This window comes from Ovis canadensis, chromosome 1, assembly GCF_042477335.2.
Source record: "Ovis canadensis isolate MfBH-ARS-UI-01 breed Bighorn chromosome 1, ARS-UI_OviCan_v2, whole genome shotgun sequence".
NCBI classification, from domain to species: Eukaryota; Metazoa; Chordata; class Mammalia; order Artiodactyla; family Bovidae; genus Ovis; species Ovis canadensis.
The window spans coordinates 67,032,813-67,055,054 of record NC_091245.1 but is presented as its reverse complement, the minus strand read 5'-3'; the positions used below and the strand labels follow the sequence as shown (position 1 = coordinate 67,055,054).

The window sequence follows — 22,242 nt, the reverse complement described above, 5'->3', positions numbered from 1 at the left end:
GATCAAACTCCAAACCCTACCACCACCACCACAGGTGATAAATACACCTACAAACCCTTTTGCACACTCTCTTTAGCCTTGCCTTCTCTGGCACCTTCTAATACCATTCTAACTACAGCCCTCCCCTCATCTAAGTCCTGTGGCCCCACCTCTCGCCCTTTGTTCCAAATCAACCCTTCCCTAGAATCCGCCCCAAACCAATCGGTCACATACATCCAATTAGAGCTGTGGACCTAAATTACATACCCAATCCTGGCCTTAAACAACACCCCGCCCCATCCCACCCCTTAACCAGATCCGCCTCTATTCAGCAGCTCAGACCTGGCTTCGCGTCTCCACCTGCCTGGTCCCGTCCCCAATCCTGGGTGTCCGCATAGCAAATCGCGTCCGAATCCAAGCCCCACAGACAATCCAGATCACATCGCAGCGAAGCTCCATCTTGCCGGCTTAGTCTCCTCTGACGTTTCGCCGCCCACTTCTTCACCCCCGCCCCTACTCAATTGCATCCAGTCCGCGACTCCAGTCAATCTCCGTTCAGGCTCCGCCCCTAAGCCCGAATCCCGCCCCATCAGGCTCTCGAGCCATCGCGGGACTTGAGCTCCGGGAAGCGAGGTGTTCGCGCGAGGAAGGTCAGTGTGGCGTTAGAAGGGTACTGAGTGGGTGATGGTTGCCGTTTTGGCTCAGAGCCACGGGGAGCGAGATGAGGCGGGAGACCGGTTAGAGTGCGCTGCCGGGCCGCGCGACTGGCGAGGTTGGAGGAAGAGCAGGGGTTGGATTTCCTTCAGGATTCGGACTCGCCTTCCCGAGCTGGGGCGGGAGCTCGGAGTTGGGACTCTTGACTCCGGGCTTCGGTGGACGGCGGGCCCGGTAGCAAAGGGTCAGCGCTGGAGTTTCAGAGTTCGCTACGGAGAGGGAATGGCACCGAAGTGCTGGCCTTCTAGAGTGGGACCCCGGGACTCCGGTCCACGTCTGCCCTTTTTGCGCTTGATTTTGCAATTTGGATGTTTTGTAAACGGTTTAGGAAGCTGATACCGACTCCAGTTGATCCGTAACCGAGATTCTCAATAAAAAAGGAAACAGGCTGCTAGCTTACCACGTATGACTCTAGTGGAACCCATAGTTTTTAGATGAGATACAAGCGGTCCAATCTGGTGCTTTTGGAGCCCCCCGCCGAGTACGGTCTTGCCGGCGCGCGTCTCCACCTCTGCCTGAGCCGGGCAGCAGGCTACACACCCACCGTTACTAACTCACGTGGGCCTAGAACCGAACTCCTGCCAGCTTAAACCAAGCACCATATTACTGCCCTCTGCAGAAGTTTATAATTACTAGAATTCCGTTTTCACAAAACAGCTTTTGAACAATTTCAGGCTCATGTCTCCTGTCTTATACCTGCTCTGTATGGCTGATTTTTCCATTCTTGGTTCAGGCTTTGAGGTTTATTATTCCCACTGTACTTTCGCGGCCAGTACCTTATTCACTCACCTCTTGCTTTCCCTCTGTTGTATCAGTAAGCCTTAGAAACATTCTAGAAGTGGACTAACAGGCAGAGCAAGAAGGGGAAATAAACTTTTGATCAGACTCTTAACCTCTTTTATACATTAATTAGCACTAGCTCTTTCGGCAGGCATACATTAATCTTCCTTGAGCTTGCAGTTAAACCTGAACATTCTGGGCTTGTGAAATTCGCTGCATCTCTTCCTGTCTCTTCTCCCCAGTACGTAAAGTGGTTACAAATTCATCATTTGGATTTTAAGCCCAGAGCTTCAAACTTTTTACCATTCATTTGGATTACTTTATTCACCTTTTGGCTCTGGATTCTGTAACAATTCATCAGCCTTCTCAACTTCAGGTCACTTCCAGATGCACCGCACATACCTTCAGTATCTTCATTTTAAACAGTCTATACCAAAGATAATAAATAATTAAAATTTCTATTGATCATGCCTACATTACGGTGGAATTTATCTTATGTATAATAGGCCATACTCATGTTTACTAGATGACACTGATTCACAATTTCCTGATTTTCTTCACAGAGCATCGTTTTTATGTATAAGTGAGAAAAAAAAAAAACAGTGAAATGTTTAAAATTAAAAGCCATATGGCTTTTAATTTTTTATTTTTAAATAAAAATAACCTTTTTATTTTTTCCAACTTTTCAGTGATACCTCAGGTGTTTTTATTAGTGAATATGCATAGGGGAAGTTAATTGCTTTAAAGTGGTGCTCAAAAAGTGTTTGTTTAAAGTAGGAAAGAAATAAATCTTAGAGATTCTGACTATGTCTCTGTTAGCCTGCTTAGATTTCTTTGGAGCCAATTTTTCACCGATGCTCCCACGATTCCTTCTACAGTGAAATTACCTAGTGAGAGTAATGAATGAGAAGAAATCAGGCCTGTATCTGGGCACTGAGGAATTTCGTCATTGACGGAGGAAAATGAGAGATTGTAGTGTGTCAAAAGCCAAGGGAACATGGTGCTTCTGGGAGGAGACAGGGCTTAACCAGCTGCAGAGAACTCAATAAAAGTAAGAATTTCGCAATGTCCACTGAATTTAACAATATGAAGGTCAAAATTCACTTGGGCCAGAGCTGCCTCTGTGGAGTAATCAGTACAAACATTAGATTGCCCTGGGCTAAGAAGTATAGATGCGGGGAAAGGGACAGTCAATAAAATTATATCTTTTTAACCAGGAAAGACGAATATATAGAAGAGAATGGTAATAATCAATGGAGCAAGGGAGAGAAATAGCATCCAAGTCATGGGAGGAGAGACTGTTCTTTTGTAGCAGGATCACTTTATTATCATAGGAAGAAAAAAGGAATTTTTTCAATTTAGTTTTTTTAGAGGTGGGCAAGTTGAAAAAATTCCCATCCTATGGCTTCTGTTTTCTCTCTGATAGAGAACATGGTCATCTGCTTAGACTAAAGAGGGTTATCTGTTAGAGGAGTGTTGGGGAAAATTAAAATAATCATTTTGTACTATGGGGGAGAAATATTGCCTATTCTCTTAATGGCTTTTGACTGAGGCCGAGGATTAAATTGACATAAGACAGATTAACAGGAGAAAAGCACACATCTAGTTTAAGTTCCATGTGACACAGACACTTTTGTGAGAAAAGGAAGACCCAAAGAAGTGGCAAAACCAAATGCTTTTAAGGCAGGTTGAACAAAGAGAGACCATTGTGGGAAAGTAACCAAAAAATATGGAGCAATTTAAAGGAAGATAAGAATTATTTTAACTAGGTCTGTTTATACAGAATTCTCTCAGCTTTAACTCTCTAAGAATGTCTCTCTCCCCACCACCCCCACCCCCACCCCTACCCCTATTAATGACCCAAGAATAGGCCTTTCTTGATTTAAGAAAACTTTGACTTGAAAGATTTCCCTGGTGGCTCAGACGGTAAAGCGTCTTCCTACAATGTGGGAGACCCGGGTTTGATCCCTGGGTCAGCAAAGTTCCCCTGAGAAGGAAATGGCAACCCACTCCAGTACTCTTGCCTGGAAAATCCCATGGATAGAGGAGCCTGGTAGGGTACAGTTCATGGAATGCTAAAGAATTGGACACGACTGAGCGACTTCACTTTTCTTTCTTTTTTGACTTGAAAGAAACATAATAAGTTGTTATTTACAAAGGAATCACTATTTTATAAAAGGACTCATTATAACTAGTTCACTTAAATCATTAATCTATAAGGTGATTTTATGTATTTATTCATTTGACACATTTATTTATAATATGCCTCCTGTGTACCAGAGAAGTGAACTAAACACACCAGGCCCCTACTCAGGGCACTTATATTAAATTACCAAATGAGTAAGTTGTCAGCCAAACAGAGTGCTTTGCAGAGTTAACCTAGGCTCATGTGGTGTAGAATGGCTAAGAGGCTGTCATTTAAGCTGAGATTTTGTTGACAAGGTCAGGATTTTCTATTTTACTTTTTTAGAAACATCAAATATGTTAATTTTCACATCTAAAGCTTTCTGTAGCCTTCAAAGTTTGGTAAATTATGGATATTCATAATTAGTTTCAGTAGTCGGTTTGAATCCATTAAGTATGTCTTTAAAAAAAAAAAAAAGCTTGATTATTAGATATAAAGGAAATACCCTCCACTGATAGAACATTGTTGGAGTAAAACCTTATGGGAAGTTTCTACTGCCCTGAATTCTTTCACTTGTAAGTGGCAGTATGATAAGAGAAGTCCATTTTGCTTTGATCACCTTCTATTGACCCATGGTGATAATAATTTCCTTATAGGTAGAGAAATAATTTAGAATCGGGTAGAGAAGTAATTCAGAAGGCATGCCTGCTAGGTAGCTGGAATCTCTTAATGGGGCTTGCTAATTATAGAATTGTTGAGGGAAGTACCATCTGAATAAATAAGGGAAGATTCATATAATCTTTTTATTTCTCAAGGATCTACTATAGTCCTTTTCAAACAGCTTTCTAAATAACCTGCTTTTAACAACATTAATTTACTGTTATGAATTGTACTTTTACTAGTGACTTCTCCAGATAATTCTCAGTTTCAGTAGTTCTTAGATTGAAACATTCTGGATTTTAATGGCTGCTAGAAATGGAACTTTTACTTCCTGGAGTTTAATGCTCTAGACTAAAGTAGGAGTTTATTTTTAAAATTCATCATATCCTTACAGATCTAGTTTAAAATGACACGTGTATAAATTTGTATAAGGAAATGTTCTATTGGAGTAATTAGAACATTTCTCGTGATGAGAGATTATATCATAGAAAGAAAACTCAGCTATAGAAAAAGTTAATTTCTGTTTTATACCAGGTTGTGGTCTGTTGGGTAGCTGTGTTTAATAGTGGTATAAGTATACATTTACTCCCTTTAAATTTTTGTCTTTTATTCTGTAGCATGTTTTTGGCCTGGGGGAGACTCTGCACCCGTAGCTGTAGACCTAAATTCCTGAAGACAGTTGGGGCTTCAAAAATCCTTGGACTCTCTACTTCTGCTGTAGGTATTGCTTAATCACTTATAGAAATAAAATTGCACATACTCTGCAGTATTTGAAAAAGACAATTTTTCATGGCTATTTTGTAATTATTTTATTAAAATGAGTATTTATGTTATATAAGCTGAAATGATCTCTTGTTATTAGCCAGAACTGACTTTCACTGCTTGCCTGTCTATATGTCAGGCATCAGTTCAGTTTAGTCGCTCAGTCGTGTCCAACTCTTTGCGACTCCGTGGACTGCAGCACGCCAGGCTTCCCTGTCCATCACCGACTCCCAGAGTTTACCCAAACTCGGGTTGGTGATGCCATCCAACCATCTCATCCTCTGTTGTCCCCTTCTCCTCCTGCCTTCAATCTTTCCCAGCATCAGGGTCTTTTCCAGTGAGTCAGCTCTTCGCATCAGGTGGCCAAAGTATTGGAGTTTCAGCTTCAACATCAGTCCTTCCAATGAACACCCAGGACTGATCTCCTTTAGGATGGACTGGTTGGATCTCCTTGCTGTCCAAGGGACTCTAAGAGTCTTCCCCACCACCACAGTTCAAGAGCATCAATTCTTCACCACTCAGCTTTCTTTACAGTCTAACTCTCACATCTATACATGACTACTGAAAAAACCATAGCCTTGTCAGGCATAGTGCAGGGCATTTTATTCATTATCTCAATTTATTTATTTATTTATTTCAATTGAAGTATAGTTGATTTACAATATTGTGTTAGTTTCAGGTATACAGCATAGTGATTCAGTTTTTTTTTTAAACAGGTTTTATTCCATTATAGATTATTATGAGATAATTGGGTATAATTCCCTGTGCTATACAGCAAATCCTTATTGCTTAGCTATTTTCTGTATAGTGGTTTCTGTCTGTTAATTACTCACTCCTCATTTCACCCCACCCGCTTTGATAACCACGTTTGTTTTTAGATTAATTCGTTTTTAGATTCCACATATAAGTGCTATCATATAGTATTTGTTTCCTCTGTCTGATTTACTTTACTAAGCATAATATTCTTCAGGTCCATCCACATTGCTGCAAATGTTGGTATTTCATTCTTTTTTATAGAGAGTTATATTCCTCTGTATATATACCACATCTTCTTAAGCCAGTCATCTGTTGATGGTGCTTGGTTGCCATCCATGTCTTGGCTGTTATAAATAGTGATACTATGAACATTGAGGAGCATGCATCCTTTTGAATTAGAGGTGTTTTCCGCTCCCCCACCCCCCCACACACACCCAGGTATATACCCAGGAGTGGAATTGCTGGATCATATAGTAGTTTTATTTTTGATTTTTAAGGAACCTCCACACTGTTTTCCATACTGGCTGTACCTATTTACATTTCTACCAGCAGGGTATAAAGATTCCTTTTTCTACACATTTATTATTTATTGACTTTTTTGATAATAGCCCTTCTGATCACTATGAGTTGATAGCTCATTGTGCTTTTGTTTTACATTTTTCTGTTAGCTAGTGATGTTGAGCATCTCTTTATGTGCCTAGTAGCCATCTCTCTATATATCTTTTTTGGAAAAATATCTATTCAGATCTTTTGCCCATTTTTTGATTAGGTTTTTGTTTCTTTGATATTGAGTTGTGTGAGCTGGTTGTATATTTTGGGTGTTAACTCCTTCTTGGTTGCATCATTTGCAACTATTTTTTCCCATTCTGTAGGTTGTCTTTTCATTTCATTAATGGTTTCTGTTGCTGTGCAGAAACTTAATTTTGACTAGGTCCCATTTGTTAATTTTTTCCTTTATTTCTTTTGCCTTGGGAGACTAAGAAAATACTGCTCTGACTTATGTCAAAGACTGTTTTACGTATGTTCTCTTCTGAGTATATTATGGTATCATGTCTTCCATTTACTTTAAGCCATTTTGAGTTTGTTTTGTGTATGATATGAGAGAATGTTCTAATCTCATTATTTTACATGTGGCTGTCCAGTTTTCTCAGCACCACTTATTGAAGAGATTGTCTTTTCTCCATGTATGATGTGGTCTTCTTTATGTAGATTAGCTGACCAAAGCTGAGTGGGTTATTTCTGGACTCTCTAGTTTCTCCCTTTAACCTGTGTATCTGTTTTTGTATCAAAACCACACTGGTTTGCTTACTGTAGCTTTCTAGTACACTCTGAAGTTAGCAGGGTTATACCTGCAGCTTTTTTCCTCTAGATTGTGTTGTCAATTTTGGATCTTTTGTAGTCTCATGTAAATTTAAGATTATTTATTCTAGTTCTATGAAAAATGTCATGTGTATTTTAATAGAAATTCTGTAGATTGCTTTGGGTACTATGGCCACTTTAAGAATATTAATTATTCCATTCTAAGAGGTCAAGATATCTTTTCATTTAATTAAATCATCTTCAATTTCAAGTCTCCACCTCCTTGGTAAGTTTCTTATTAGTCTTTATGTTTTTGATGTGATTTTTAATGGGAGTTTTTTTACTTTTGCTTTCTGATATTTCATTATTAGTAGTACATTTCTGTGTATTAATCTTGTATGCTGCAACTTCGCTGAATTCACTTATTACTTCTACTAGGTTTTGAGACTTTAAGGTTCTCTATTATAGAGTATCATGTCATCTACAACTATTGACAAATTGACCTCTTCCCTTCCAATTTTTTATTTTATTTTTCTTGTCTGACTGCTGTGTCTATGACTTTCAATACTATGTTAAATAAAAGCAGTGAGAGTGGGCATCCTTGTCTTGTTCCTGAATTTAGCAGGAATGCTTTCAGCTAGTCAGTGTTGAATATTACATTGGTTTGACATAAATGACCTGTATTATGTTGAGATACGTACCCTTTATACCCACTTTAAGAAGAGTGTTTATCATGAATGCATGTTGTGTTTTGTCAAATGCTTTTTCTGCAGCTATTGAGAATACATGGGGTTTCTGTGTTTCCTTTTGTTGAAATGATGTATCACATTGATTTGTATGTGTTGAATTATCCATGTAACACTGGAATAAATCCAACTTGATCATGGTGTGTGATCCTTTTTATGTATTATTGGATTCTGTTTGCTAGTATTTTGTTGAGGATTTTTGCCTCTGTATTCATCAAGGATACTGGCCTGTAATAATTCTCTTGTTTTGTTAGTGACTGTCTGGTTTTGGTATCAGAGTGGCATTGTAGAGTAAACTTGGGAGTTTTCCCTCTTCCTTCCTTTTTTTTTTTTTTTTTTGAATACTTTGAAAAGAGTAAGTTCTTTATTTGATTGGTAGAATTTTCCCCTGAAGCCATCAGTTCCTAGACTTGTTTGAGGGGAGTTCTTTTTCCTTTTTAATGTAATGTATTTTTGGCTGTGCTGGGTCTTTATGGCTACATGCAGTTTTGCTCTCGTTGCATTGAGCAGGGGCTACCTTCTAGTTGTGATTCAATGGCTTCTCATTGTGGTGGCTTCTCTTATTTCAGAACATAGACTCTAGAGCACCTGGACTTCAGTAGTTGTGGTTCCTGAACTCTGGAGCACAGGCTCAGTAGTTGTGGCACATGGACTTAGTTGTTCTGCAGCATGGGGATCTTCCCAGAACAGAGATCAAATCCTTGTATCCTGCATTGACAGATGGATTCTCTATCACTGAGCCACCAAGAAACAAAGGGAATTTTGTTTATTACAGATTCTATTTCACTTCTAGTGATTGGTCTGGTTAAATTCTTTTTGACTCAGTCTTGGCAAGCCATATGGGTCTAGAAATTGGTCCATTTTTTCTAAGTTGTCCAATTTGTTAGCATATAACCATTCATAGTATTCTCTTTTGATTTTTTTTAAAATCTCTATGGTATTGAGATTTCCTGTCTTTGATTTTGTGTTTTATTTGGGTCCTCTGCCTGTTGATGGACATGAGTTTGAGCAAGCTCTGGTAATTGGTGATGGACAGGGAAGCCTGGCAGGCTACAGTCCACAGGGTTGCAAAGAGTCGGACACAACTGAGCGACTGAAGTGAACTACCTGTTGATAATCTTACAGGTGTTCCCTTGTACATGATTGTTTTTCCCTTGCTGCCTTTTGATTCTCTCTTTTGCTTTTGCCATTTTAATTATCTGTCTTACTGTGTGTCTGTCTAGGTTCAACTTGGTGGGGACTCTCTGTGCTTCCTGTACCTGGATATGTTTCCTTCTTTAGGGTTGGAAATTTTTCTGCCATACTTCCTTATAATACATTTTGATCCCCTTCTGTCTTTCTTCACCTTCTAGAACTCCTGTTATACAAAGGTTGGCACACTTTATATTTTATTAATCTTGTATGTTGCTTTCTTTTTTTTATTTTTTATTTTTCTGTTTGTTGTTTGATTGGGTGATTTATTCTATCTTCCAGATCATTTCTTCTATGTAATTTAAGACAGCCATTCATTGCTTCTAGAGTGATTTTTATCTCAGAAATTCAATTACCTATTTTTGATTGGGTCTTCTTTATAGGTTCTATTGTTCTTTGTTGAAATAATCTATGTTTAGACCAATTCTCTTTCTTAATTCAGTTAGCATTCTTATTATTAACTCGTTGAATTCAGTGTCTGGTAGACCGACTATCAGGCTTCCCAGATGGCCCAGTGATAAAGACTCTGCCTGTCAATGCCAGAGATACAAGAGACACAGGTTTGATTGCCATGTGGCAAAGATCTCCAGGATAGGAACTGGCAACTGAAAATTCTGTGGACAGAGGCACTGGTGAGCTACAGTCCATGGGATTGCAAAGAGTCAGACGTGACTAATCGACTGAGAACACACACACAATTATCTGTTTCATTATTTATTCATTCAAGGAATTCTCTTCCTCTTTTAACTGGGAGAATTTCCTCCACCTTTTCATTTTACTGAACTTTCCCTCTCTGTGAACTGAAACGGTTATCTGTTGGTCCTGTAGGGGTGTTTTCATGTTGGAGCAACCCTGTGTAGACTGTCTTTGGTGCAGGGGCTGGTTTTGATATGGATATCAGGTCTCTCCTCCAGGTGTGCTGGCCTCTATCTCCTTGTTAGGGATTGTGGTTGATATTGGATCTAAAGCCTGTGCAGTGTGTGACACAGGACTTCCTGTTGCTCTGCAGCTTTGCCACCCTGTCAGGGGCAGGGTCTGCTCCCTAGTTGTTGGAGTAGAAGCCCTGAGGTTTGGGCTCAGTCAGACTCCATTCCCCGGAGTATGTGCCCCGCCCTAAAGGAGGGGATTGCTGGAGAAAGTGAGGCCTTCTGTGTACTCAGAGAAGTCTGGCGGGCCTCCTGCATAGGTATCTGCGGCTCCAGTGTCCATTCCGCCTTGTGATCATCACTGATCTAGTGCAAGGCTGTGGCATGGAGTGGGCAAGCCAGGCACTCACTTGACTGGGACTGGGGTCAAGGCATTGTGGCTGTAGGAAATGAAGTGACGATGCTGCCACCAGAGACCTGGGCTGCCTCTGTGGCAGTCTTCTCCTGGGACCTGTCTGCCCCCCATCCAGTGCTGAGTTCTGGTATGGTGGGCAGGGCTGGTATGCTCACGTGGCTAGGAAAGGGACCCCAGCATGCTGGTCACATAGATTCCCAGGTGCTGCAGGAGTAAATGCTGACAAGGGCCACCATTCCAGTCGGATCATACCCCAGGCCCTTACACCATCTATGTCCCTAAGTAAAGTCTTCTCCCAGGACCTATCTGTCCCATATCCAGTGCTAAGCTCTGATGTGGAGTGGATGGGGCTGAGGTCTTCTTCCTGCTTGGTTTAGCAAATGTCGGGAGCCAGCAGCCACCAGTGCAGAAGTCTCTTTGCCCTGCTTATTGGCAGGTCGCCACCATATACTCTTCATGGGTAGAGTCTAGGCTTCTCCAGCCCTTCTGTCTGTTTCAACAATTCTCCCTGTAGGCAGGGGGCTTGTCTCCTCCATGTAAGATCCTGAGACTGGGACACCCAGCCTGTGACTCAACATGCTTGCTCCGCTGGGTAAAAGTTCTCTCAGATTGTTCAGATCCCTCACTGTCGCAGAGCTCCCAACCCTAAGCTTTTTTTCCATCCTACCCCATTAGATGGAAATCTTTCTTACAGCTTTGGCTGTATAGGAGTTGGTTGTTTTGTCAGTTTCCAGTTAGTCTCCCATGAGAATGTCCCACGTTTGGATGTATTTTTGGTGTATTTGTTAGGGGAGTTGAGCTTCATGTCATCTTGATCCAGTCCCTTTATTATTTCACTTTATATTTACAAAATTCTTCATGTTATGATTTGCTATAATCTTTTTTACATATGGAAGCTTAAATAAGTTTAGTATCTTGCCCAAGGTCAAAATACCACATTTACCCCTTTCTAGCTCTATGCATTCTAAACGTCTGGCTCCGTCTGCTCAAGAAAGGATGTAACTAGTGACTGTAAGTGCAGGCACCATGACTTCCAATTGTAGGAAATACAGTGGATTGAGGACCAGATTATATGACGAATTGGAAAAGCAAACAAACCCAAGATGTGGGTCGTATCCACAGGTTTGATTCCTAACTTGGTTTCTTCGACAAGTCAGTAGCATGGGGAAAAAGTGGGGGTGGGTAGTATTTCAGAGGGACTGCTCTGAGATGCGGAGAAGGCAATGGCACCCTACTCCAGTACTCTTGCCTTAAAAATCCCATGGACGGAGGAGCCTGGTGGGCTGCAGTCCATGGGGTTGCTAAGAGTCGGACATGACTGAGCGACTTCATTTTCACTTTTCACTTTCATGCATTGGAGAAGGAAATGGCAACCCACTCCAGTGTTCTTGCCTAGAGAATCCCAGGGACGGCAGAGCCTGGTGGGCTGCTGTATACGGGGTTGCACAGAGTTGTACAAGACTGAAGTGACTTAGCAGCAGCAGCAGCAGCTCTGAGATGAAAAGAACGTTGAAAAGCACAACCACCAGAATGATGTATGGACCTTGTTTAGGGACTTGATCCAATCAACAGAAATGTAAAGAGATATTTTTAAAGACATTTAGAGAAATATGATGGTGGATTGGGTATTAGATGATATTAAGGAATTACTGTTAGTGTGATAGTGACATTGAAGTTATACAAGAGAATATCAATATTTTGTATAGATATATGCCAAAGGAAAGTAAAAGGAGGAAAAACTTTCAGTTTTTCCGTTACAGGAACATTCTGTTATATTCCTATGCCATCTAGTGGCAAAATAATGTAATTTGTCTGCTTTTTTAAATTGAGAGCCGTATCTTATAAAACGTTTAATATCTGTGAGATAATTCTGTTAGTGTCTGCTTACTTAGGCAGCATTTTGTCCAAAGGGACAAACTGTATGTTTTAGAGCATTATAGTGAAGTGAGTGAAAGTTGCTCAGTCATGTCTGACTCTTTGCAACCCCATGGACTATATAGTCCATGGAATTCTCCCGGCCAGCATACTAGAGTAGGTAGCCGTTCCCTTTTCCAGGGGATCTTCCCAACCCAGGGATCGAACCCATGTCTCCCACATTGCAGGTGGATTCTTTACCAGCTGAGCCACCAGGGAACCCTTTAGAGCTTCAGATCAAAATTGAGCAGTACAGAGTTCCCGTGTATCCCCTGGCCGGACACATGCATAGCCTCCTCTACATCAACATCCCTCACCTGAGTGGTGTATTAGCTACAAACATTGAAACTACCTTGATACATTATGTTCACCCAAAGTCCGTAATTTACATTAGGGTTCACTCTTGGCGTTGTGCCTTCTGTGTGCTTTGACAAATGTATAATTACATGAATCCATTTTTACTGTATGACACAGAGCAGTTTCACTGCCCTAAAAATCCTCTGTCTTCTACCTGTTTGTCCCTCCTTCCCTCTTAAGTTCTCTAAACCACTAATCCTTTTGCTGTCTGATTTTGTCTTTTCCAAAATGTATACATTTGTGATCATAACACATGTGGCTTTTTCAAATTGGCTCCTTTCACTTAGCAATGTGCATTTTCCTCATTGTCTTTTTCTTTGCATGATGGCTCATTTCTTTTTTGCATGGAAGAGTATTCCATTATTTGGGTGTACCACAACTGATCCATTCATGTATCCTGGTTGCTTCCAAGTTTTAGAAATTATGAATAAAGATGCTATAAACATCAGTGTTTAAGATTTTATATGGACTTAATTTTTCAACTCCTTTAGGTAAATACCAAGGAGAGTGATTGCTAGATTGTATGGTAAGAGTATCTTTAGTTTTCTAAGAAACTGCCCTGTCAACTTTCTAAAATCAGCTTTATAATTGCACAGTAAACCATAGAGTATGCTGCTGCTGCTGCTGCTGCTGCTAAGTCGCTTCAGTCGTGTCCGACTCTGTGCGACCCCATAGATGGCAGCCCACCAGGCTCCGCCGTTCCTGGGATTCTCCAGGCAAGAACACTGGAGTGGGTTGCCATTTCCTTCTCCAGTGCATGAAAGTGAAAAGTGAAAGTGAAGTCGCTCAGTCGTGCCCGACTCTTAGCGACCCCATGGACTGCAGCCCATCAGGCTCCTCAGTCCACGGGACTTTCCAGGCAAGAGTACTGGAGTAGGTTGCCACTGCCTTCTCCGACCATAGAGTATACAACTCAATAATTATTTTTAAATGTATATACCATAAAACCACTGCCACATCAGCATATAGAATATTTCCATCACCCCTGAAAGATGCTTCATGTTCCTTCACAGTTCATTTGTCACTGCTAATTTGTTCTTTTTCACCATAGATTATTTTGCTTTTTTAAAATTGTTATTTTATCTAAGTGGATCATGTATTATATACTCATTTGTGTATGGGTTCTTTCACATGCATAATGATTTCAAAGTGACCCATGTTGTTGTTTTTTGAGCTCATTCTTTTTTATTGCTGAAAAGAATCCTATTGTATGGATGTATTGTTTGTTTAACCATTCATTCACTTGTTGATGGACTTTTGTATTATTTCCAGGTTTTAGCTATTTTGAGTAAAGTTATTGTAACATTGAGTACATGTGACTGTGTGGACATAGGTTTTCATTTCTCTTGTTTAAATACCTAACAGTAGAATCACTGGGGTGTGTGGTAGATTTATGTTTGTTTTTAAAGTAAGTGTTAAGCAGTCTTCCAAAGTGGTTGTATCATTTCACATTTCTTCCAGGGTTGTACAAGAGTTCTAGCTGCCTCACATCCTTGTCAATATACAGTATCTATAATTTTAGCCATTTTGTTGGGTATCTAGTGGAAGCTCATTGTGGTTTTAATTTGCATTTCCCTGATGACTGATGATGTTGAGCATCTTTGTATGTGCCTTTTGGCCTTTCATATGCCTTTTGTGAAGTGACTATCAGAATTTTTGCCCTTTCTCAGCTGAATTATTTGCTTTCTTATTGAATTATGTATTCTTAATGTGTATTTATGTACTCTAAATAAAAGTCTTCTGTAAAATAACATGTTGCAAACACTTTAATTTTAGGACTTACCTGGCAACTATTTAAGAGGTATTTGAGCCTACTGAAAGATATTATAGGGGAGGGGAAAAATCAACTTTTTCCTCTATCCTAGGTTTTCTGACTGAGGCCCTAAGAGTTAGACTGAAAAGAAAGATTAAAACAAGAGTAAAACAAAAACTGTTCATCATGCATGTTGTGTATACACACAGGAGAACTCAAGTGAGATTAGTACCTCAGAGGAGTCATTAGAAATTGAACTTATAAATAACATCTTAACAAAGAACAGTAGATTTGTAGAGAAGGGACTTAACAAAGGAAAAAGAGTGTAGACATGAAAACAGGGGTTGTATTAACGAGGTTTGTCTTGTAGAGTCTGGTGCTGTCTCAGCTGATGAGTCTGCAATTATCTCTGGTGATTAAGAATTGTCCTGTTCACCCAGGTGGAAGGGGGAGGGCAAACGTGTTCTTCTGTGTGCATGCTCAGTCACTTCAGACTCTTTGTGGCCCTTTGGACTGTAACCCTCGAGGCTCCTCTCTTCACGGGATTTCCTAGGCAAGTCAAGCAATAATAATAAACATTTTAAGTGATCACCATATGCTTTACGTGATATCTCATTTAATCCTTGTAACAACTGTATATTGTTAGCACTGTTTTGTTTTCTCCAATTTAACTGGTAAGAATATGCAGCCTTGGAGGGTTTGGTAATTTTCTTTAGTCACACTGTCAGTGTCTTCGATCATTGTACTGTATATTCCCAAGCAAAATTATTGATAACTCAATAAATATATTTTACTGAGAATCTAAGATTTGAATATAAATATATAGCTACATATACAGATATACGTGTACTTTTTTCTTTCTTCTTCTTCACTCGCTCAGTAGTGTCCGACTCTTTGCAACCCCGTGGACTGTAGCCTGCCAGGCTCATATGTCCATGGCATTCTCCAGGCAGGAATATTGGAGTGGGTTGCCATTTCCTTCTCCAGGGGATCTTCCTGACCCAGGGATTGAACCCAGGTCTCCCATATTGCAGGCAGACGCTTTAACCTCTAAGCCACCAGGGAAGTCCCTTTGCAACCTGAAAGATAACACATGAGACACAGTTCAGGTTCTAAAAGAAAACCTGAGAACAGATGTTAAACATGTGCCATAGAAATTGTGATGAGGAGAGAGGTCAGAGGGAGAATAGAGGAAGGAAAGGTTACTTAGAATCTGAGAACATTGCTTAGATGTTCAACCTTAGGTATGTCTCGTCAGGTATAACAATTACCGCAAACTTGATTGTATTACAGTGACAGTCACTCTCACAGTTCTAGGCTCCAGAATCCAAGATCAGGATCCACTGAGCCAAGATTAAGCTACCACCAGGACTACAGTCCCCCAACCCCCTAGAGAGAGTCCATTCCTAGCCTCTTCCAGCTTCTGATACCTGCTGTAACTCCTTGTCTTATGGCCACATCACCCTAATCTTCATGGCCGGCATCTCCAAATAAGTCTCTGATCATCTTTACATGGCCTTCTCTGTGTGTGTATAATCTACCTCTGCCTCCTCTTATAAGGACACCTGTGATTAAATTTAGGGCCCACCTGGATAGTCCAAAATTGTCTCCCCATCTCAAGATACTTAATTGAATCACATCTGCAAGGATATAAGGATGTATCACCTTATAAGGTACCATTCACAGATTTCAAGGATTAGGATGCAGATGTCTTTGGGAAGGTCGTTTTTGAGCCAAGCATAGTGGCGATTATGGAGTAGATCATCTCCAACAGAGGAAAGAACTTGATTGAAAGCAAGTGAAAAGAAACACACTGAAGATAATTAGATAGTGACATCAGGTCCTGTTCTCTTGCATCACTGTATGAAACAGCAGGGCAGGGGGAGAGAAGGCTGGAAGGGATTCAGTTCAGTTCAGTTCAGTCACTCAGTCGTGTCCGATTCTTTGCGACCCCGTGAATTGCAGCATGTCAGGCCTCCCTGTCCATCACCAACACCCAGAGTTCATTCAGACTCACGTCCATCGAGTCAGTGATGCCATCCAGCCATCTCATCCTCTGTCATCCCCTTCTCCTTCTGCCCCCAACCCCTCCCATCATCAGAGTCTTTTCCAATGAGTCAACTCTTCGCATGAGGTGGCCAAAGTACTGGAGTTTCAGCTTTAGCATCATTCCTTCCAAAGAAATCCCAGGGCTGATCTTCAGAATGGACTGGTTGGATCTCCTTGCAGTCCAAGGGACTCTCAAGAGTCTTCTCCAACACCACAGTTCAAAAGCATCAATTCTTTGGCGGTCTGCCTTCTTCACAGTCCAACTCTCACATCCATACATGACCACAGGAAAAACCATAGCCTTGACTAGACGGACCTTAGTCGGCAAAGTAATGTCTCTGCTTTTGAATATGCTATCTAGGTTGGTCATAACTTTTCTTCCAAGGAGTAAGCGTCTTTTAATTTAATGGCTGCAGTCACCATCTGCAGTGATTTTGGAGCCCAAAAAAATAAAGTCTAACACTGTTTCCACTGTTTCCCCATCTATTTCCCATGAAGTGATGGGACCAGATGCCATGATCTTTGTTTTCTGAATGTTGAGCTTTAAGCCCACTTTTTCACTCTCCACTTTCACTTTCATCAAGATGCTTTTTAGTTCCTCCTCACTTTCTGCCATAAGGGTGTTGTCATCTGCATATCTGAGGCTATTGCTATTTCTCCCGGCAATCTTGATTCCAGCTTGTATTTCTTCCAGTCCAGTGTTTCTCATGATGTACTCTGCATATAGGGTCTTGAATTCCAGGTTGGAATGTGAGGTACATTCCATGGACTGAGGAGAGTCTTTGGAGATTTTAGAACAAGCTAGTGGCATCCCCTCCCTTGGAGAAGGTGATGGCACCCCACTTCAGTACTCTTGCCTGGAAAATCCCATGGACAGAGGAGCCTGGTAGGCTGCGGTCCATGAGGTCGCGAAGAGTCGGACACAACTGAGCGACTTCCCTTTCACTTTTCACTTTCATGCATTGGAGAAGGAAATGGCAACCCACTCCAGTGTTCTTGCCTGGAGAATCCCAGGGACGGGAGAGCCTGGTGGGCTGCCGTCTATGGGGTTGCACAGAGTCGACTGAAGTGACTTAGCAGCAGCATGAGTAGCAACAGCAGTGGCATCCCCCACTCTGTGCTGTAAGAATGTAAAAAAAAAAAAAACAGCATTATCATTTGACTGCATCCCCATTTCTGTCATGATCTTCCTCCCCACTGCTCTCTCTCTCATCTTTTCATCATTGTATTGACAGGCATTTTATTGTAGTACTTTTTAAATGGGAGGGAGGCAGGGGAAAATGCCATGATTCATTAGCCAAAGGTAAGCCACTCAGTGCTTTTCCCTAGGATTTTTGAGACTGGCACCAGAGAAAGCTCTCAGTCGCTCTACGGTGGTGAAATTGGGAAGTCTAAATGTGTATTGTTTCATGTGGAGAAAAGTGGGCTGAAATTGTGTGGGAAAGTGGGAAAGTGGAACCATGATGAAGGTTAAGTTTCTGGTTTCAATGTTACCCTTGAGTCTGGCTGCACCAATTACCTTCTCATGGTGACATGAGCCTTCTAAGAAATTTCGCTTTTCCCATAAAGTGTTCAGATTGAGTTTTTGTCTCTGCAACTAAGAGATCTGATTTGTATAGTTTTGGGGCATCTCTGTATTTGTTTGCTTCTCATTTTCTAAGCTAGGAAAGAGCATAACATAGTATTTTATTTATTGTTGTTGTTGGGTTTTGTTTTATTTTTTTAAGTCAGATTGGGGAACAACCAAATTTCTAGTGGACTGTCAAACTGGTACTGTGTCAACAAATTAACCTTTCCAAAGGGAAAGACAAAGTTTCTTTTAAAAACAGATCTGTATTTAAACAAAGGACACGGAGGAAGTTGTATAAGTGCTAAGAAATGAAGGCAAATGATACTGTGTCATCACCACATGACATAGTTGTTGTTGTTTAGTTGCTAAGTTGTGTCTAACTCCTGTGACCCCCATAGACTGCAGCATGCCAGGCTTACCTGTCCTTCATTATCTCCTGGGGTTTGCTCAAACTCACGTCCATTGAGTTGGTGATGCCATCCAGTCATCTCATCCTCGGTCACCCTGTTCTCCTTTTGCCCTCAATCTTTCCCACATCAGGGTTTTTCCAATTAGTCAGCTCTTCGAATCAAGTATTGGAGCTTCAGCTTCAGCATCAGTCCTTCCAGTGAGTATTCAGGGTTGATTTCCTTTAGAATTGACTGGTTTGATCTCCTTGCAGTCCAGGGACTCTCAAGAGGCTTCTTCAGCATCATGGTTCGAAAGCATCAGTTTTTCAGTGTTCAGCCTTCTTATGGTCCAACTGTCACATCTGTACGTGACTAACTAACCCATAGATCTTAAAGATAATAGATGTTTAGGCTACCCCAGCAACCTGGCATCACGGTAAGCGGTATGCATTACATGGGTGCTTCCTTTCTGGTCCAGCCTAGTCTTAAAATACTTGAATCCATCTGCTTCTCATGCCTGGTTATTGTCTTCACCTCTCCATCCATTAACTCTGTTATTTCTGTTTCTGGCTTTTTCTTGTATTCTTTCTGTTTTACACTTGACTACCCTGTGAGTCATAGTTATCAGCCACCTTGATTTCACACTTTGAGCTCACCTTTTTTTTTTTTCTACATTTGTCCTATCCCATCTAAATGCGTCGGATCTTACAGTCAGGGCCCTCAAATAGTATACAGTTGACCTGAGCATCTTTGAGTCTTAGGATAATGGGTTAAGTTTTTTTTCTTCTTTCCAAACTTTCCTATTCCAGCACCATTGCAGTAGACTTTTTTTTTAAGTTGAGCTGTATTTGACATACACTATTGTGTTAGTTTCAAGTATATTACATTATGATTTGACATATATACATTGCAAAATGGTCACAACAACATATAGTAACCATCTGTCCCCATACAACATTATTACAGTGTTACTGATCATATTCCTTATGTTGTACATGACATCCTGATGATTTATTTACTGGATTACTGCAGGTTTGTTCCTATTCATCTCCTTCGCCTATCCTCTTCTCCCTTCTGGGAGTTCTTTGTATCTGTGGAACTTTTTATTTTGTTCATTTTTTTTTTTTTTTAGATTCCACATACAGGTGGGGTATTTGTCTTTCTCAGTCTGATCCCATGGACTCTGTCTGTGGAATTTTCCAGGCTAGAATACTGGAAGGGATTGCCATTCCCTTCTCCAAGAGATCTTCCTGACCCAGGAATCAAACCCAGATCTCCTGCCTGGTAGGCATATTTTTTACCATCTGAGCCACCAGGGAAAACCCTCATTTAGTGTAATGCCCTCTAGATCCATTCTTGTTGTTATAAATGACACGATTTTATTTATTTTTTTATTGCTGAGTATATTCTACTGTGTGTGTGTGTGTGTGTGTATTCACACATACCACATCTTATTTTTCCATTTATCTATCAGTTCAGTTCAGTTCAGTCGTGCCTGACTCTTTGCAACCCCATGGACTGCAGCACGCCAGGCCTCCCTGTCTATCACCAACTCCCAGAGTTTACTCAAACTCATGTCCATTGAGTCCATGATGCCATCCAACCGTCTCATCATCCTCTGTCGTCCCCTTCCCCTCCTGACTTCAGTCTTTCCCAGCATCAGTGTCTTTTCAGATGAGTCAATTCTTTGCATCACATGGCCAAAGTATTGGAGTTTCAGCTTCAAAATCAGTCCTTCCAATGAATTCAGGATTGATTTCCTTTAGGATGGACTGGTTGGATCTCCTTGCTGTCCAAGGGACTCTCAAGAGTCTTCTCCAACACCATAGTTCAAAAGCATCAGTTCTCTGGCACTCAGCTTTTTTTATAGTCCAACTCTCACATCCATACATGACTACTGGAAAAACCATAGCCTTGATTAGAAGGACCTTTGTTGGCAAAGTAATGTCTCTGCTTTTTAATATGCTGTCTAGGTTGGTCATAACTTTTCTTCCAAGGAGCAAGCGTCTTTTAATTTCATGGCTTCAGTCACCATCTGCAGTGATTTTTGGAGCCCCCCAAAATAAAGTCTGACACTGTTTCCACTGTTTCCCCATCTATTTGCCATGAAGTGATGGGACCAGATGCCATGACCTTAGTTTTCTGAATGTTGAGCTTTAAGCCAACTTTTTCACTCTCCTCTTTCACTTTCATCAAGAGGCTCTTTAGTTCTTCTTCACTTTCTGCCATAAGGGTGGTGTCATCTGCATATATGAGGTTTATCTATCAGTGGACACTTATCTTGGCCATTGGTAAATAATGATGCAGTGAACATTGGAGTACGTATATCTTTTCAAATTAGTGCTTTTGTTTATTTCAGGTAAATACTCATAGGTGAAATTGCTTGACAGTAACAATACCCACTACTTTGACTTGCAGCTTCAGTTTTGGGGCTTCCCAGGTGGCTCAGTGATAGGAGATGCAGGTTTGATCCCTCTGTTGGGAAAATCTCCTGGAGGAGGAAATGGCAGCTCACTCCAGTATTCTTGCCTGGGAAATCCCATGGAGAGAGGAGCCTGGCAGGCTAGTCCATGGGGTCCCAAAGAGTCAGACACACTTTGGGGACTAAGCATGCACACATATGTGAATATGGTATGGTGGTCCTATTTTTCATTTTTAAAAGAACCTCCTAACGTTTTCCATGGTGACTGTGCTAATTTACAATCCCACCAGTAGTGCACCAGGGTTCCTGGTGAGAGCTGTTCTGACAGGTAACAGTAAATGTTTTACAGACGAACAGTGAGTTTTTTCTCATCTCTGCCAAGAGTGGCACCTAGTGGTGATTCTATAGAACTACAATTTTTCAGCTTTACATTGACAGCAAAAGATACTGCTTTTACCAGCAATTTTGCATTTATTACATAACATTTCTGTATATGTATACCAGGCATTCATCTACCTGGGAACAGAAGTCACTTCACGAAGTTAGCTGTCCAGAAATGATACAGGCCCTATAGATGTTCCATTGTACAACAGGGGCTCCTGTTTAATCCCTGATAGTATTTCAGGTTTATTTTATTTTCCTAATATTGGACCTAATCTGGACAATAACTCTCAGACAGTGAGAGTTTCCCTCACTGCTGAATCTTGACATCTCTGGGCATTGTTGGGTATCTTTTACATTTTCCCTACTATAATTGTTTCCTCAGGCTACCTTAACAAATTAGCACAAACTAAGTAGCTTAAACAACAAAAATGTATTAATGGTTAAGGACACTAGAAGTCCAGGATAAAGGTGTTGGCAAGGTTGGTTTCTTCTGAGGGCTCTGAGGAAGAATCTGTCCCGTGCTTGTCTCCCAGCTTCTGGTGATTTGCTGACAGTCTTTGGTGTTTCTTGACTCACAGAAGCACCACCCTGACCTCTGCCTTCACCTTCAGGTGCCATTCTTCCTGTGTGCTACTCTGTCTCCACATTTACCCTTTTCATTTGGATGCCATTGGTGTTGGATTAGGGCCCACCCTAATACCCCCCAGAGATGCTCAGCAGGCTCAAATATACCTTGTGCATACCAGGACACAGAGACCCCATAGAGATTGAGACAGAATGGTATTTGGGTGTCTCCTGAGGAGGTACGGGTCAGCAGTGGACTGCTGCAGGGGCAGGGGCTCTCGGTGCATAGACCTGGGTGTGGCATAAGCCCTCTTGGAGGAGGTGGCCATTAAACCCCACCATAGAGCTGCTAGAACTGGGGCAACAGACTCTTGGAGGGAACAAACAGAAATTTGTGTGCACCAGGACCCAGGAGAAAGGAAGCAGTGATCCCACAAGAAACTGACCCAGACTTGCCTGTGAGTGTCCAAGAATCTCGGCTGGAGGCGTGGGTCGGTGGTGGCCTGTTGCAGGGTTGGGGGCACTGAGTGTAGCAGTGCATGTATGG

The 22,242-nt window shown here is 41.2% G+C and overlaps 1 protein-coding gene across 2 annotated transcripts in view; it reads left to right on the top strand.

Annotated features, from left to right (window-relative positions):
- Positions 1-277: 277 nt before the first annotated feature.
- KYAT3 (kynurenine aminotransferase 3) overlaps positions 278-22,242 on the top strand; it is a 66,978-nt gene continuing 45,013 nt past the window's right edge. Inside the window, exons 1-2 of one of the 2 annotated variants that reach the window (XM_069596987.1) lie at positions 290-629; positions 4,876-4,975. In XM_069596987.1, coding sequence (XP_069453088.1) covers positions 4,877-4,975 — 99 coding nt within the window. In that variant the 5' untranslated portion in view covers positions 290-629; position 4,876. Of the gene's footprint in view, positions 630-4,875; positions 4,976-22,242 lie in introns of both variants that reach the window. The other variant, XM_069596998.1, reaches the window with a different exon arrangement.